At 43.5% G+C, this 18,608-nt stretch overlaps 1 protein-coding gene across 5 annotated transcripts in view; it reads right to left on the bottom strand.

The window, feature by feature from the left end:
• Positions 1-15,490, bottom strand: part of LOC126184535 (uncharacterized) — a 41,477-nt gene extending 25,987 nt beyond the window's left edge. Inside the window, exons 1-2 of one of the 5 annotated variants that reach the window (XM_049926942.1) lie at positions 15,369-15,490; positions 3,753-3,951 (exon numbers count right to left, since the gene is read on the bottom strand). In XM_049926942.1, the coding sequence (XP_049782899.1) occupies positions 3,753-3,855 (103 nt within the window). In that variant the 5' untranslated portion in view covers positions 3,856-3,951; positions 15,369-15,490. Of the gene's footprint in view, positions 1-3,752; positions 3,952-15,368 lie in introns of those variants that run through there. The other 4 variants (XM_049926945.1, XM_049926946.1, XM_049926943.1 and 1 more) reach the window with 4 other exon arrangements.
• Between the last annotated feature and the right edge of the window lie 3,118 nt (positions 15,491-18,608).

An 18,608-nucleotide genomic window follows, 5' to 3' on the forward strand; every position in this document is an offset into this window, starting at 1 on the left:
ATGTATGAGACACATTGGGAAGACATATTTAAGCACTCTCACATGAACCAACGTCCATCCGGCAATTGTCAGCCGTGCTGGTGAAGGAAAGAAACCCCTTACGGTCAGAACTCCTTACTGAACTTGTAGGCAGCATGATGGGAGCACATTGCAGAGCGTGCAGTGCCGTCCTTGGTGATCACACACCCTACTAAGAACCACGTCTCGCCTTTTGTAATGTCCAGAGGACCATCATGAATCGCTGAGACTTCAATGTAGTTATTTGAATAGAAGTGGCATTTCTGTTCGTCCCATTGCGTTGTCCTTCCCGTTACGTTCTGTATTATACTGCATCAGTTCTTTGCACGTGTGGGCTACGTCTAATACGATACTTGACATTGACACATCATGCGAAAGTTACTTGCGTGCTTATATTTTTTTTTTTACACACCAGTGTATGTATATCGCTTGCTAGAACTGTGCCTAGATATTTATACAATGTGACCTGCTCCGGATGTTCGCCAGGATTTCGCATGGACGTTAACTGTCCTTCCCTAATAAACGGGCCGCAATGGCCGAGGGGTTCTAGGCGCTACAGTCTGGAACCGCGCGACCGCTACGGTCGCAGGTTCGAATCCTGCCTCGGGCATGGATGTGTGTGATGCCCTTAGGTTAGTTAGGTTTAAGTAGTTCTAAGTTCTAGGGGACTGATGACCTTAGAAGTTAAGTCCCATAGTGCTCAGAACCATTCGAACCTAATAAACGATATACGATTGCCTGTGATGTATACACGCTGTATATTTCCCTGTAGGGGTTGCGTGAAGTTTTTGGTGTATAAACACTCAGTAGAAACAAAAGAGGAACTGCTTTTTAGGATCTTAACTATCTGTTTCTATGTACGACAAACAACACACCGATCTGAGATTATGACAAAATGTTATGCACCGTTATAATGAAAGATTTCAAACTGGCGGTTGAACATAGCTGTGGGCTTAAGTTGTTGCTACGAACAGTAAGTTGCTTATAATTGATAAAGAACTAAAGATTCATTCTCCTTATCTCGAATAATTCAATTTATGACGCTCTATGATCGGCGTAATTTTGACCCTAAAGGCTTGGGACACGTAATCTGTACCAACTGGTTCGTCGCAGCATCCTTAGATTGAATGTTCAAATGTGGGGCAGTCAGTAGCTTTCGAAGCCTGCATCCATTGTCTTCTTTTAGAACAAGCAACATATTCAGGAGGATGGAATGGGATTTACATTCTTCCGGGGCAAGGTCCTCACGACCAAAGAATATGTTCACATTGGCGTCTCAGATACAGGGCAGTTTGGGCCACATTTCACTCGCATTCGGTAGGAGCAGGGTTCTAATCACCGTCCGGAATTCTAGATTTAGATTACCCGTGATTTTCCTAAATTAAGTTACATGAATTCTCGTATTTTTCCTTCGGAAGAGTCATAGCACGTCCTCTCGTTTAGTGTTCCCTCTCTAATCACTTCGTTGTCAATAAGGCGTTAAAATCTGCTATTTCTTTAACCATTCGATCATGTCCGAAAGCAAACTATAAAGCGTAATCATCTGTGATATGCTTATAGTGCTCGATTTTAAACACTACTGGATGAGTGGACACTGTATCTATTGTAGCTCTTAGTGACGTTATTACGGGGTGTAAAAGACAAATCATATAGATTGGATTGCTCGCTCTTGAATAGGACGAAAGAAACAATTGTCAAACGAAAGTTTGGAATAGAATTTTATTCAGATTAGAATGTACAAGTAAACTAAAATTTTTATTAGAAATACGTAAGTGTTAAGAGTTTTCATTACATATGTTGAAATGGAGCAGCAACCACGTCACTATTTGGCAGACAAACAGAGACGTGTTCGCGAATCTTGGAAGCTGAGTCTCGAATCACTCTCAAAGCAACTTTATCTTGGTCACGTTACTCAGAAAGTTGGTATGACCCGCCGGCGGAAGCGGCTCGGTGCTTCCAGGAATATGCAAGCACAGGGCAAGGCCGCAGGAATCTACCTCCAGTCGTTTTCCAGGAGAAGCCAACCGCAAAGTTAGGGAACAGTCTTGCTAACAGTTTGAGCAGTCAGCAGCTCACTTTCCAGTTCACGTCATTGTATTCGAGTACTGTTCCTATGCTTTTCTGTTATGCCGTAAGTGCAGACACCCTCAGAACCCTAATAGGCTAAAAATTAGCGCTTTACGCTCTTTGAAAACACTCAGTGTGAGACGCAGAAGACTGAAAAACAATTTATCCTGCAGTACGTTACTAGTGTTTCTTTATCTGGACTAAACAGTTGGTAGGTTCTCCTGTGCTAAATAAAGGCATTCTCTAGGTTTAGAGCGGGCAGGGTGAACGAGTTCAACTCGACTGAATAACAGCTTAATCTACTACTAATTTTTCCATTCTTCTAGTCAAGTGCAGCGCGAGTTCACAAGACACACAACACTGATTACTTATCAATCTAACATATGTGGCACACCTTCTGGTGACGTCACACTGTTAATCTTTTACAATATTAAGTGAGACATTAACTAGACACATGTAATGGCAGTTTAATTGACTAATTACTATTGCTTTCGCTGTCGACAAGGTATTAAAAATCAAAAGAAAATTGACTAAAATTAAGGAGGAGCGTTAGCCTACACCTAAGAATTAGAGCAGTGCTATTACATAGGGCTGTTATGATACCGTCAGATGGTTAAATATATTACCTTGCAGCTGAACTGAAGGCAAAGTCTGTTACCGTATCACAGGAATTGCTTCCTTTTCTTTGCAGGCCATCTCGATCAAATTCGTGGGTCGTGCATAGAACGAATGAGAGGTTAAGTTATCGCCTTTCAAATAAGCAACCAGTACGACGACGACTGTAATAAAGATTGCGGCCGTGACAGGGCGTAATATTTCGTGGTCGGTAAGGTGGTCGTTTGCGCCGACGAGGTTCTTGTTTTGTTACAGCAATCAGCGGTTGCTCCTCCTTCCCTTAGCTGACTACTTGGAGCCTATCCCGTAGCGTCTGCAGCAGGCCCGTGTTACAGAGAACAGTTCCAAAACGATACCAGTTCCAGCTACCGAAACTACAACAAACGGTACTCAAAAGTCGAAATAATGAAGCCTAGAAAATTTTAGTAGATAGGTAACTTTTAAACCACTTTTCATAAGACTACCAGAACAAAACTATCCAAATGTAGATGAAATAGTCTTCTAACAGATCAACCAAGTACCTTATATATTTTACTTGGTTGTTGTTAGGAGCAAAATATTCTAGTTTCCTATTATTTGGAGACTGCAAGCCTATCACTGTTGAACCCTTCATACGGGAGCCATTGGGGGATGCTCGATTTCAATGCGTGTGTTCATGTTATCGTTTGAGAAAATTAACTAAGAAACAATTTCTTGAAGTTTGCGTAGTTAAATGTTTCCGTTTTATGTCGAAAATAGCCAGTACTGCATTTAGCTTACAACTTTTAAGTTTCTGCTGTCTAATTTTCAGGGGCTACTGATGCCGTTCTTTATACATTGCAGTGAGAAATACACTCTAGGTGCTCCTTCGTAACAGAACTCTCTTGTGATACGAAATATTATATGTCAAGTTGCATTAGGATGTTCACAAATTATTTATCTTCACGTGAGTTTAATCACCCGATCATCTCGGGAGGAGTAGTGTTAGCAAGTAAGTGTTTGTACTTGGTAGATGTTGCGTTAGAGACTTGGAGCAGGCTGGCTGTGGAGCGCACGCGGCCTCGGTCCCTTACCTTGGTTGGCGGCGTCGGTCCTGTGGTAGGGCGGGTACGCAGCAGTGGCTGCAGCGACCACCGCCAGCACCAGGAGGAAACACATCTGCACACGCCGGCTCATGACGTTACCTTGCAATGTCACGGCCGCGCGCTACCGCCTTATATACGCGGGTGCGTCAACCCCGGACCCCCTGCGCGCAAAAAGACGACCGCCTGGCTAGAATGAGAGAGGAAGAGAATTAGAAAAGGAAGAAGAGAGCGAGACGATTTTTGCAAAAGGACTGTGCCTCCCCTTCCCCGAGCAGCGCATTGACCGCGCCTTCCGCCCGTCCGCAGATTCGCGCGTCCCCATTGGACGGCCGCTCTGCGGCTGGCCAATCCGGGCCGGCCGGGGTGGCTCTCGGCATTCGCGAATCAGCATGTTTCAACATAGTTCTGCGCCACCACTAATATGCGCGCCGGTATCTCCTTATTCTGCTTCCATCCAATGTCCGCGCCAACATAGAGAAACGCTCTTTGTAATTTTAAACGCAAATTTCCAGCTGTGTTCTCCTTTTAGGACATCCGCGACCTATCGTATTATACGGAACATTTAATGTTCCAACGCCGAACATTAAACATTTTGGCAAGATCTATAGTCGGTTTATTACCGTATTGCTGTTTGGCGACCAGGGTACTGACTCAGGTGGGATAGTACTCGTGGTAACGTCTTTATTGTAACAGATTAAACCACATAAGAACCAAATGCTTTTAGTGTAACGATACCCAGTTATTTCACAGTCTTCTTTAGTTTCAAGTCTCCGAATAAAGCGATGTCAAATGCAAAAAAAAAAAAAAAATGGTTGAAATGGCTCTGAGCAGTATGGGACTTAACTGCTGAGGTCATCAGTCCCCTATAACTTAGAACTACATAAACCTAACTAACATTAGGACATCACACACATCCATGCCCGAAGCAGGATTCGAACCTGCGACCGTAGCGGTCGCGCGGTTCCAGACTGTAGCGCCTAGAATCGCTCGCCCACTCCGGCCGGCATGTTAAATACAACAGCCAGATTAGTCGATCATTATTCCTAAGTAGTACGATAAAGTCGCATACGCCTTTGTGTGTTCTATTCAGTCCATAATCATGCAGTATCATAAGAAAAAGAGTATGGTATGTCCTATTCACTATTAGTAGCAAAACGTGGCAGTCATAGATATATACCAGGGTGGATCAAAACGTAAAGCCTCCTGTGTCATATAAAATTAATAATGCACCCATAACAGCGATATTCGTATAGATCATAGCCTAACTGTCGTCTGCCCGACACTGCCGTTCAAAATACAGTAGCCACAATTCATTTGTGCACATCAGCACCATCGTTGAACCCAGGCAAGAAAACCAACTTGGAAAATTTTGTTTCTTGACTCATTTGCCTCACAATGATTTTAAAGCAATCACAGTCATGAACTGTAACACCTCTTTAACCTCGAGTCACTTCATCAGCAAGTTCTCGATTGGTATCTGTGACAGATGTCGGCCGGTGTCTGCGCGGCTTACTTGCAATACCCATTTCTCCGTTACCAAGCTTTTTCACCCAACGCCGCAAATTGCTTATGTCCATTACAGCACCTCATACGCTTTATTCATGGATGTGGTTAAACTAGCTTTAAAATTGTGGGTCAAAAAGTAGATCCCTAAATTTTTCCAAACTGGTTTTGATACCTGGGTTCGCGCCGGACGTGGTGGCCGAGCGGTTCTAGGCGCTTCAGTCCGGAATCGCACAACAGCTGCGGTCCAAGTTCGAATCCTGCCTCCGGCATGGATGTGTGTGATGTCCTTAGGTTAGTTAGGTTTAAGTAGTTCTAAGTTCTAGGGGACTGTTAACCTCAGATGTTAAATCCCATAGTGTTCAGAGTCATTTGATACCTGGGTTCAATAATGGCCCAAATGTGTACAAATGCATGGTGACTATGCTGAAGGTTAGTGTTGTTACAGTACATTTCGGGCTATGAGCTGTACTAATTCCGCTGTTACACGTTCATTATTAACGTTTTATGACACAGCCGACATTACTTTTTGATCCACCCTCGTATTACGTTTCTGGCGCTGACGTTTTGACATCCACGAAACAATACAAAGGATTAACTAAGGTGACAGAAGTCATGGGATAGCGATATGCACATATACAGATGGCCGTAGTATCGCGCACGTACAAAAGGGCACTGCTTTGGCGGAGCTATCATTCATGTGAAAAGCTTTCCGGCGTGATTGTGGCCACACGACGGAAATTAACCGACTTTACACGGGGAATGGTAGTTGGAGCTATATGCGTGGGACATTCTATTTCGGAAATTGTTAGGGAATTCAATATTCTGAGATACACAATGCGAAGCGTGTGCCAAGAATACCAAATTTCAGGCGTTACCTCTCACCACGGACACGGTAGTGGCCGACAGTCTTCACTTAACGACCGAGAGCAGCGGCGTTTGCAGAGAGTTGTCAGAGCTAACTGACAAGTAACACTGCTTGAAATAACCGCAGAAATAAATATTGGACTTACGATGAACGTATCCGTTAGGACAGTGAGGCGAAATTTGGCGTTAATGGACTATGGCAGCAGACGACCGACGCGAGTGCTTTTGCTAACAGCACGACATCGCCTGCAGTGCCTTCCCTGGGTCCATGACCATATCGGTTGGACCCTAACGACTGGAAAACTGTGGTCTGGTGCGACGAGTCTCGGTTTCAATTGGTAAGAGCCGATGGTAGCGTTCGAATGTGGCGCAGGCCCCACGAAGCCATGGACCCAAGTTATCAACAAGTACTCTGCAAGTTGGTGGTGGTTCTATAATGGTCTGGGTTGCGTTGACTTGGAATGGACTGCGTCCTCTGGTCAAACTGAACCGACCAATGACTAGAAATAGTTACGTACGGCTACTTGGAAACCATTTGCAGCCATTCATGAACGTCATGATCGCAAACAACGATGGAATTTTTATGGACGACGATGCGCGTTGTCAACGGGCCACTTGGCCACCCAGACTACCCGACATGAATCCCATCGAACGTTATTGATCATAAACGAGAGGTCGGTTCGTGCACAAAATCCTGCACCGGCAACACTTTCGCAGTTACGGACGGCTATGGACGCAGTATGGCCCAATATCGCTACAGGGGGCTACCAACGACTTGTAGAGTCTATGCACACGTCAAGTTGCTGCACCTTGCCGGGCAAATGGAGGTCCAACACGATATAGGAGGTATGCCATTACTTTTGTCACCCAGTGTACTGTCATCACGTATAACATTCAACTTGCCGTTCACGTTATTTGCAAAAAAGAATTTGCAGTAGAATTCCTGAAGATGCCATGTGAGATATTAATGAAAACGTTGAATGGTACCGTATTCTGAAAACTAGCGAGGAGTCAAAGTGGTTAAGCCACTAGAGTCGCATTCGGGAAGAGCAGGGTTGAAAACGACTTCTGGTTATCCACATTTATCATTTCAGTGGTTTTTATAAATCGATAAAGACGACTACCAGGATGGTTCCTTTGAGTAGGACACAGCCGATTTTCTTCGTCATACTTGTTTAAACCACATACCCTCCATGTCTAATGACCTCGTCGTCGACGGGGCCTAAACGATAGTTTTCTGGCTTCCATTACTTTGAATGCGAAAGATTGCGTAGGAGATACATGGAGATCGTTACGTAGGTGATGTCGTTAAGTTCACGATCATCAGACTTGCCCACGTCAAGCATAAAATTATAAACCTCTTCGCAGTGCCCCAGAAGGGAGAGCATGTGATTCAGTTTATAGTGATCCGTCCGTCCAATAGAGCTAAGCCCGCTGGTCCGATTATTTCTATTCGTGAAGAGCAAGATAATGCTGGCACAGGATGTCACCATCTCTCTTCTCTCAATATCCTACAACTCAAACATGACACCGCACTGTACGCACACTTATTACAGCCACCCACACCCAACAGGTACACCGAAGACACAACTCTTATACACCACGTGGAAAGGGGCCCTTGTGTGGGGAGGAAGAAAACCCTTCCCGAGTTGACGGTTGAACAACCTCTTGGGATCTCCCAGCTATAAATGCTCTGCAACTCTTTATGTATTTCTGGGATTGCAATAGATTGCTTACCGTCTGTTAACTCCCAGATATCGATAGTGATGTAGGTCGCAGACAGCGTTTACTGGTCAAGAGGTGTTGAATGGTTGACTTCAGCATTTATTAGCACTTCAGTAGGCTATTTAGATTAGTGACTAGTAAGGGTATAATTTTATCCATAATTCACTGCTGCAAATGGTTCAAATGGTTCTGAGCACTATGGGACTTAACATCTGAGGGCATCAGTCCCCTAGAACTTAGAACTACTTAAACCTAACTAACCTAAGGACATCACACACATCCACGCCCTAGGCTGAATTCAAACCTGCAACCGTAGCGGTCGCGCGGTTCCAGACTGAAGCGCTTAGAACCGCTCGGCCACATCGGCCGGCTTGACAGCGGCTGTATCTATATCGAATTTGTTGGAATTATAATAACCTACGCTTTCAGCCACAAATACGAATATAAGTGCTTTAGTATCGTACAGAATGCATGTTTGTAATTGTGGGTCCATCGGCACCTGTATTTGATTTTTATATCAGTTCACTTACTCTTAAGCGAGCCTACGACATAGAAATGTCGGTTCTTATTACAGAAAGTTGCGTCGAATTTTAATGTGTTATTAATGATATACGAAACAATGTTACAGTCCAGTAGTAAGAACATGCAAGAAGAAATATAATTCCACAAAACAAGAGTCCCAAAAAGTAGTACACTGGTCTGCAAAATTTAAAGACGAGACAAAGAAAGTAAAGTAACACATTAACAAGTCTGTGGAAATATATGAAAGAGCGGGAGCATGTTGCCAGACTCTCCCACTCGTGCACAGAAAGCTGGACGTCACTTGTCGTGACCATATCGCCAAATGGAGCTGGCCCCAGAACACGATGCTGTTGAAGGAATGGACAAAGACACTGTGTGTCAGTCAGCGAGGAGATACTGTACACTATGATGGTGTTTTCCGTTGTAGCATGATCTCACAGGGGAAGAATCAACGGGAAACAGGAAAAATGATAAAGTGTGACGAATGTAGACCAGGAGATTGGTATTGCTCACCGAATTGTTTCACTTGCATGGGGAGCGTTTTTAAAGATAGGCACTGTTGGCCGAAGGAGAGGACGTGGTCGACCATAGTGAACTGCAGCAACGGATCACAGCTACGTCGTGAATCAGGCAAGAAGGGACCCAAGCCAAGCAGCGGCTGCAATTGCAACCAAATTTCAAGGGACGGTTGGGCACACAATTTCCCGTTCCACAGTGGCACGGCTACCGCATGGGAGTGGTCCTTCTGTCAGACGACCACAAACTTGTGTTCCGTGGACACATGCACATTGCAATGGTGCCAACAGCATAGGGACTAGACTAACGAGGAGTGAGGTCACGTGCTCTCCTGGGACGAGAGCAGATTCAATTTGAGTAGTGATTTTGGACGTATCTTCATATGACGAGAGATGGGAACACAAGAAACACTGTCAAACATAATCGTTTCGGTGATCCAGGTGTTAATGGTGTGGGGAGGCACGATGTTGCGCTGGCGTACCGAACTCCAAATCTTTGAACATGGTACACTCACCAATCAACTTAATTGTAACACTGTACTCCTCCATGTGCGTCTTTTCGTGGGTACATTCGGCCCTACTTTTTATTATGGATAGCAATGCGCGATCGCAGTGAACAGTGCAAGTGGAGGAACTCTTGGAAAGAGAAGATATTCGGCTCATGGATTGGTTTACCCGTTCCCCCGACTTAAATCTCATCGAAAACATTTGGGAAGCGTTGAAGAGGCGTAGTGCAGTCCGTCCACAGGCACCGACGACCATACAGCAGTTGTCAAGCGTGCTAATGGAACAATGGAACGCTCCACCACGAAAACTCTTTGCCAACTTTATGGCAAGCATGGAAGCACGTTTAAAACGTTTGTCGTCCGTGATACATAGCACATCCGTGGTCTGCCGTTGCTGGCTTCTGAGACACCGTGGATGAGAAGACTGGTGTGCGGCCAGCTCTCCTCCGCGTGTGAACTCACCCTCACTGTAAGCCCGGCTTTCTGCTCACAATTTGGCCCCATTTCCTCCGATCACAACAGTTATTTGCTAATTTCATTAAATTTTGTAATCACTCAGAGAGCATTATATACGATACCTTCTCAATCCAAGAAGTTTCATATAGTTTTATCGTCCCCTCACGCATTGTTCACTTTTTTGCAAGTCTTTTATTAGTGAATATGAAAAATGCTAAGGTGCAGTACGGTTTGGAATCTGTGTTAAACTATAGATACCCCTGTAAATGGCTGGGTAAGTCAGTTGAGAGATTGGAGGGAGGCGAGGGCTCAAATGGTTCAAATGGCTCTGAGCAGTATGGGACTTAACTTCTGAGGTCATCAGTCCGCTAGAACTTAGAACTACTTAAACCTAACTAACCTAAGGACATCACACACATCCATGCCCGAGGCAGGATTCGAACCTGCGACCGTAGCGGTCGTGCGGTTCCAGACTGTAGCGCCTAGAACCACTCGGCCACTCCGGCCGGCGGAGGCGAGGAAGTAGCACTTAGAGTAGGACCATGCCTAGAAAAGTATATAGAATTTAAACCTACATTTGAGTTGACAACATATTTGAAAAGAAATATAAATCTGGGTGGTCATTTAGCATGCCAAATCATCTTCCTTTTTATACAGAAACCGTTTTAAAGTTATTCTAAATCATCTTCCATTTGGCTATTTTCATGCTTAACCATGTTGTCGACAGAATATTAAATATTAATAGTCTTTCCTTCTTTCTCATTAAGGGCGATAATTTGTAACTGTGTAGAACAACGGCTCTCGACCCTAAGGGCCAGTGTTTTATGGATAGTTCTGCACCAATTCAGCCGTCCAACTCAAACCTTCCTTCTACTCACCCCAAATACCACAGAGGCACTCACATTATACTGGGCGACTAACGCTAACAGGGAGTGGATGTATTTGAGACTTTGATTTGACAGTTGCAGAGTTTGAGACGTGGGAGTGATCTGCTGTATAACTGACCATACTCTTTTCCTAATGATTAAGTTACATAATCGAGTCAGAAGAGTAAGCGCAGAAATGATAGTAGAACATATTCTTAGTACGTACTCTGCTTAATTTAATGTTTATTGGTGAAAACCCCATTTAAATACGACCCTTAGATCGGTAGATGTTTGAATTTTAATTGAGCACGTGTCTCAGAATTCGCCGAATTGTGTGATGGCCACTTCTGACAATAGTAACGCTGAGGGCCGGCGAGCTCCTGCTAAAAAAGCAAGTCACCCATGGGTGAGGTGGAACAAAGGATTAGGAGGGACGTGGAGTCTTCGAGCAGGGGTACTATCGGAAAATCTCAATTGAGATGCAGTTTATAGGGACAGATACCCATCTCTCAAGCCATAAAGGGTGGAAGATGCAAAAGTAGTCCATCCAGAAAAATACTTTTTTGAGGATGTAATATGATCGTAAGTTATTTCAGTCAGTATTGCTAGAGGGCTGGTACTGTAGGAACTCGTGTGTAGCATAATACCATCAAAACTGTGTGTATCAGGGGAAATTATGATATTAGGGAAGGTGTTGTGTCTGACGTCACAATCGGCTAAAAATGATAAATAGGGATTGCAGGCCCTTGCTCAGGGCAGAATGCGACATATGTTGACTTATAGCTGATGACAGTTACACCTCAGTGGTGCGGTAAGCTTTTTGATCGTTCATATTATGTTGGAAAAGTCAGACTATGAACAGTCTATGTAGTAAGCGACTTTAATTGTTTGTTTGAATTTATATTTTTGACTGTGACAATACCTACAGCCATAGATGTTGGTAGCTTAAATGAGCGTATTTTATCTTGCGTCGTTATGTCATGTCTCACCTTGTTAATAGTAGGTACAACGATGACGGTGGTGAACTTATTCAGTGTTGTGTCGAACAGTCGCTGATGATAATTTTGGTCAGGACTGGGTGTGTCTACCTTTATCGTCCTGGAGAATATTGGTGGGTTTCATTACCAAGCAGATTCAGAACTACCCTGGTGTTTCAATTCAAAAGTCCCCCGTGGCAGCAGTATTATTGTGGTCTCAGATCCGAGTCACTAATGAGTTAAATTTAAAAGTTGTTCTTGTCAACTGGAATTAGCAGCTACCGTATAGGTTCTGGGAATTCCATTGCGTGGCAATTGTACCTTTGCGTTTGTCTTGTTACTACTGTACGCCAAACTAATCAGAGAGTATAGGGCCGCAAAAATAAAGTTGGTTTTTATCAAAGAAGTGTGTTATTTATTTGCTGGTGTACGACCCCCTTCCTGAGTTGTGTCGAGTTAATGCAGGGAGTAACTATGCAACACAAGTTCGAGCGCAGTACGACTGCTGAACAGGTACCCGCAGATAGGCTTTAACAGGTAGAGGATGTGTGGATGGACACAGAACCAGAAGGTAGGTCAATGTTATCAACTATCACAAAACACTGTTATTATTTCACTTGCGGCCTTAGACAGCCTGTTGTAACATACTTGCTGGCATATTTTTTTTGTTGTATATTTCTCCTATCCGTTCTAAATGGATGCACTAATTATTTATGGAACTTCCTGGCAGATTAAAACTGTGTGCTGGACCGAGATTCGAACTCAGGACCTTTGCCTTTCGCGGGCAAGTGCTCTACCAGGTTCGCAGGAGAGCTTCTGTAAAGTTTGGAAGGTAGGAGACGAGGTACTGGCAGAACTAAAGCTGTGAGGACGGGGCATGAGTCGTGCTTGGGAAGCTCAGTTGGTAGAGCACTTGCCCGCGAAAGGCAAAGGTCCCGCGTTCGAATCTCGGTCCGGCACACAGTTTTAATCTGCCAGAAAGTTTCATATCAGCGCACACTTCGCTGCAGAGTGAAAATCTCATTCTGTAATTATTTATGGCTATGCTGTCTGAGACGTTTTAAAGTAGTGGAGTTCTAAATCAGTGCACTAAATAATAATGGACAGGGAGTTTTGTAAATCAGTGCACTAAATAATAATGGACAAGGAGTTTTGACGTTGCTTGTTGTCATTGACAATCTTCTTGTAGTCACTCTTCCGGAAGTATTAACTAGACTATATTACGTAACAGCTTCTAAGTAAGTCTAAATTATCCATACTCTAAGAATAATTGTTGAGTGCATGCAAGACGACACTTTTTACTGTGCCATTTCTTCTAGTTACAATCACGAATGGGACGTCTGAAGAATAACTGCATGTGGGAACTGTTATTTGCATTTTTTTTAAATCTGCGCGATCTCGATGGGATAAGTAGGTAGGGTGCTAATGGATATTCGTAGTTTCGACCCGGGAAGCAAGTTCTTTGGGTTTCGTCAAAGTTGCTGTGGACCACGTCTGACCACCACAGAAAAGGATCGCCATATTGTGCACTAAGTACATTGTAACCTCTTCACATCCATGCCTCTCATCCGAGAACAAGTAATGCACTTTTTGCAACATTCTGTCTCATCCTGACCGTTGGTCGGAGACTGGCAGCAGCCAGACTAGAAAATTACCATCCCAGCGCAGGCTACCGAAAACACCACTACAAAAACATCTGCGTTTCGAATTGTGCCGTGAATGAGGAGCATGGACTGCTGATCAATAATTTCGTATTGAGTTTTAGACTAGCACGGATGACCATTGTCGGCGAGTATGGAGGCGACCTGGGAAGAGGCCTCTTTCTACCAATATTCTGAAGCGGCATAACGGTGTCATTTTCGGCCTCATGGTATAGGAAGTCATCCGGTATGTGTCAGCATTGAATCATAACTGTCACAGAGTAATATGTATTTCTCGTTTCTCCTTAGAAGCTAACGGCGAAATGTCCCATGCTTTAAATAAAGGAAACCGTGACGGCTAGGGCAATGTGAGAATCTCGATTACCCTCCTGAGCAAAGATCTTAAGTAGCGGAGGTTTGTTATTGCTTCCTTCGATCTACTGGCGACGAAGGACACATGTCCAAATGTATTGTATGAGTAGCTGTGATTTTTAGTTTTGCTGTGCATTGTCCTGTTTATATGATAACGGATCAATTCGAAGTGGAACACGAGGGAAGAATCAAAGAGTCAAATGCTGTGTTAGAACAAAGTATACACTTTGCGAAAGAAACCAAATGAGCCATCGACCTTAATAGCTCCAGCCAATCTGCGGAATAACATCGACATAACGTTATCCTCTCTCACCATAAGGGATTGCAGAATGGTTTAAAAATATAGCGAGGACACTGAGCGCACACCTTGGTACTCAATACATGTAAAGAGAAATATCTTCCCACAAATCACCGAAAATATCGTTTGACGATTCGAACTGATTATTTAGGTATCGAGAACCACCACTTCAAAAAATCTGAACGACATTCGCGACGAATATAGTCATTTTTTACTGTAAAATTTGTGTATTATATTTCCAATTTAAGTAAAACACACAGTATTTTCCTACGTGTAATAATAAATTTACGAAATAACAATGAAAAAAACATTGCTCCTTATTGCACGCCAATGTGTCCATGATACCGTAACATCACGATCTACAGTTTTACATTCAATAAGACCAAGAAGTAAGCACAGATGTTTTATTTCACCGCTTGGTAAAAACAATGGGTACGCTCTGTTCTGCGTGCCGCCTCAGGTTAGCATTATATGTATATCAAATCAAAATGCATTCAGCCGCGTGGAGCTAGGTACAAGCCGGAGACTACTTATTGAATACAACAGAAAAAGAAACAGACAACCAAGAGCAGCTGGTTGCATTTTTTTTCGTTGTTTCGTTGTTACAGTAACGGTTAGCGAGGAACAAAGTAATCTACAAAACGATAACCTATACTGAAAGGTAGCCTAAGGGCGAAACAATTGTAGTGGTTTCAACAATGATATATTTAAGTCTCATGCAAGTAACGGAGTCGGGTTCATCATGGCTTTTTAAGACGTAACATAACTTATCTGTCGTCTGTGTAAGTATTATAAACTTCGATGTTGTGGAATGTGAAATGAAGCTTAAGATAAAATATGATCCGGCCGCGGTGGCCGAGCGGTTCTAGGCGCTTCAGTCCAGAACCGCGCGACTGTTACGGTCGCAGGTTCGAAACCTGCCTCGGGCATGGATGTGAGTGATGTCCTTAGGTTAGTTAGGTTTAAGTAGTTCTAAGTTCTAGGGGACTGATGACCTCAGATGTTAAGTCTCATAGGGCTCAGAGCCATTTTAACCATAAAATGTGAGCAACAACGTGAAACACAAATATGTGTCTTCACTTCTTCACAGGTTTCCTACAGGAACTTGATTACGGACGCATTCTGCCTCATTAAAAAGTCTAGGAATAAAGAAACTATTAAACATTGCGAGAATTTTTATTTCGAAGCTCGAAATTTCAAACACTATAGCAGGCTGTGTAAATCTTCACTGATCGCCTTCGGTATTGTACTTTGCACGCTATATCTGGAGGCTGAATCCGTAGGAATTATCACTCAATTTTTATTACCTATAATATCAACAGGAGAATTAACTATGCACTATATTTCTATACATTACCCTTGCTTCTCGATGCACCTTCCAGCGTTGCGCTGCTTTCTGTACACTTTCGACTGAGGTGCAGTCTACGCTTGTAGTGTTTCTTTCACGTCTTGGTCAGAGCTGAACCAACAGCCTCAAGGGGGCTTTTAAGAGGATAAAACTTGAGGTATCGCGAAAGAATGGGACCGGAATTATTCACAGGATGCTCCGTATCTCAAAACCACGATTTCTCAAGAGCGGACACTACAGTGCGGTCGCTCTTTGTAACGCAGCACAGAAGCTTTTTTCAGAAAAAGTCCCTGAAGAGTGAAGCTTGAGTTCATTCGGCGTACAAAATGTGCGAACAATTTATGGGAATTTAGCCGGGTGACGTCTTCGACAACCGCCGATATTGCGTTAGGTGTACACCATGTCATTTTCAAGGCACAAATAAAACGAAAGACTCCTGTGCACTTCTATAAACAGACAGGTGGACCTCCAATTAAGTGCCTTTTCCCACATTTTACTCCCAATCTGTTTATGGAAAATTTCGAGGAATTAGCGCTGGAGTCTGCAGCATTGAAACCGGAGGTTCGAGCCCTCCCTCGGGCATGGGTGTGTGTGTGTGTGTTGTTCTTAGCATAAGTTAGTTTAACTAGTGTGTAAGTCTAGGGACCGATGACCAAAGCAGTTTCGTCCCTTAGGAACTCGCACACATTTGAACATTCTTTTTATAAACCACAGGATGGGGAATAGTATATTTTGAGAAAACTTTGGATTCTATTTCAACAAAATAAGCTCTAATAATCCTTAAAAAAAGACGTTAGTGTAACAGACATTTATCAATGCAACAGCTTCCATTTGACTCCACCGAGATAGCGGAAAATCAAAAGAGGCGTTAGGTAAGTAGATTCCACTACCGCTAGAATATACGTGTTTAAATGGTTCAAATGGCTCTGAGCACTACGGGACTTAACATCTGAGGTCATCAGTCCTCTAGAACTACTTAAACCTAACTAACCTAAGGACATCACACACATCCATGTCCGAGGCAGGATTCGAAACTGTGACCGTAGTGGTCGCGCGGTTCCCGATGGAAGCGCCTAGAACCACTCCGCCACAGCGGCCGGCTCACGTGTTGATGAAACACATCTATAGTACCTAGCTTTCGCTGATGTTACTATATTGTTTGTCTTTAGTGCACACCAAATTTGGCAACGAATTGAGGAACTTAATAGTTCTGTGTTTAGGGTAACGGAAGCCAGCGACTGGACGGACAGCAGAATAAATAAACAGAAAAGTAATAATTGCCTGGAATTCTTTCGATAACGTAGCGTTTCCAGACTAAACTTACAGCCTGTCTGCGACGGAAAATTCACAATCAGACATGAGTCTGGAAACGCTTTATTTCCACATTAGAGCTCAGCTTCGACAACTCTTCCACGCATTAATCATGTACTGTGAAACGAAGCATCATCCGTGAACAATACATTTGAACTAAAGTGAGGGTTGACACATTGCTGAATGAAACATTCACAGAAGTGTACCCGTGCCGAAAAATCAGCTGCTCATAGTGCCTGCACATGCTGTACGTGCTACGTGTACAGCAGTTTCTCACCTATCAGCCTCCAGACAGTCATGTTCGACACTGCTTGTTTCCGCTGTCTTACTCTGACACTAGGACTGTCGTCAACTTTACGAAGTTCCTCACCCAGATGAGGTGCGCTCGTCCTTCTACGCCTTCCTCAATCGCGAGTAGCAGGCTTAAACGTACCATGCTTCCTAAGACGACGATCAATCGCTTCAAACGTTCTCTTGTCGGGGCACCGGTGTTCTGGAAATCTCTCCCGATACAAATGTAGAGCACCTACGCCATTACCATCCGATAATTCTTACAGCAAACGAGCAGCTGCCAAGTCCGCATCTGAGTACACTTTCATTGCACCGTACCGGAAACCAAGTGAGTGTTGAAATCTAAACAGCTGATGCTACGTGCTTAATGCTAGTAGAACACTGTAGTTAGCTGTATGTCAATACAAGCAATGAAGTGAGGCCATTCGTCAACATTACCTTGGCTGAATTGGAACAGCAAATACTGGCAGTGAACCTAAGAAATATACTTACTACATTTGCTAACCAGGCGTAACCAAGAGGGTATTTTGAAAATGTTATGAAAGAAAACGTTTCATGTAATGCTCGTTCGTTCTGTTTCTGTGTGTTTCCCATGATTAATGGGATTGTGAAAACAAGTACAAAATGAGTTCCAGCATGGGACTAAGGAGTCTCCAGGCCCATGTCGATATAACATATTTTATTCCTCTGATCATACCTTTTCCTTACATCCTGTATAACCAAGTTTGACTTACGGCAGTGAGACATGGAAAATGGGCACGAAAACAATGGACAAATGCACATTGGGAATAAAAGATGAGATGCAAAAAGTCAAACAAATGGATTAGGGAGCAGCCTGCAGTGGAAGGCGTAATTGTCACTGTAATGAAAATGAAATGGTAGTTTGCGGGACACATAGGTTCAAATGGCTCTGAGCACTGTGGGACTTAACTTCTGAGGTCATCAGTCCCCTAGAACTGAGAACTACTCAAACCTAACTAACATAAGGATATCACACACATCCATGCCCGAGGCAGGATTCGAACCTGTGACCATAGCGGTCGCGGGACATATAGGAAGGTGAACGGATGGTGGATGGATCAAGGAAGTTCTTTGTTGGGTTCCAAGAGATAATAAAAGGCCGGGACTTATACTTGATGGATGATGTGTAGATGACCTGAAAAAACATGAGAGCGCGCATCGTTGAAGTCCGTAATGCATTAAAAAATCTAAAAGAGACCTTCATCCCGTAGTGGTTGTCAAATGGCTGACAATGATTATGTTCACACTCGCCCGCTCCTAAGAATCGTGTTAAAAAACTGTTCAACGTTTGGCGATAGTAACGACTTTCTTCCTATTTCACGTCTGCCTTACAGCTTTGAAGTCCGTTTCTGTCCCTCTTTTCGGTAATGCAAAACTGTCCACAAAATGTGCTAAAACCCTGTAAACAGCATGTTGTTCTTTCGAACAGATGAACAGGTGGAGAGTGACTCAAAAATCACCTGAATAATGAGAACATTTCACATGCGGAAATAGCGGCGCCATCTGCGTATGTTGACACGCAAATAGCAATAATGCCTATGCACAAAAATACATTAAAATTGAGGACACTTCTTAATTTCCATTCTGAGCTATTTTAAAATATTCGAACAGTTATTACACTTTTGA

Source organism: Schistocerca cancellata, chromosome 4 (genome assembly GCF_023864275.1).
Source record: "Schistocerca cancellata isolate TAMUIC-IGC-003103 chromosome 4, iqSchCanc2.1, whole genome shotgun sequence".
Lineage (NCBI taxonomy): Eukaryota > Metazoa > Arthropoda > Insecta > Orthoptera > Acrididae > Schistocerca > Schistocerca cancellata.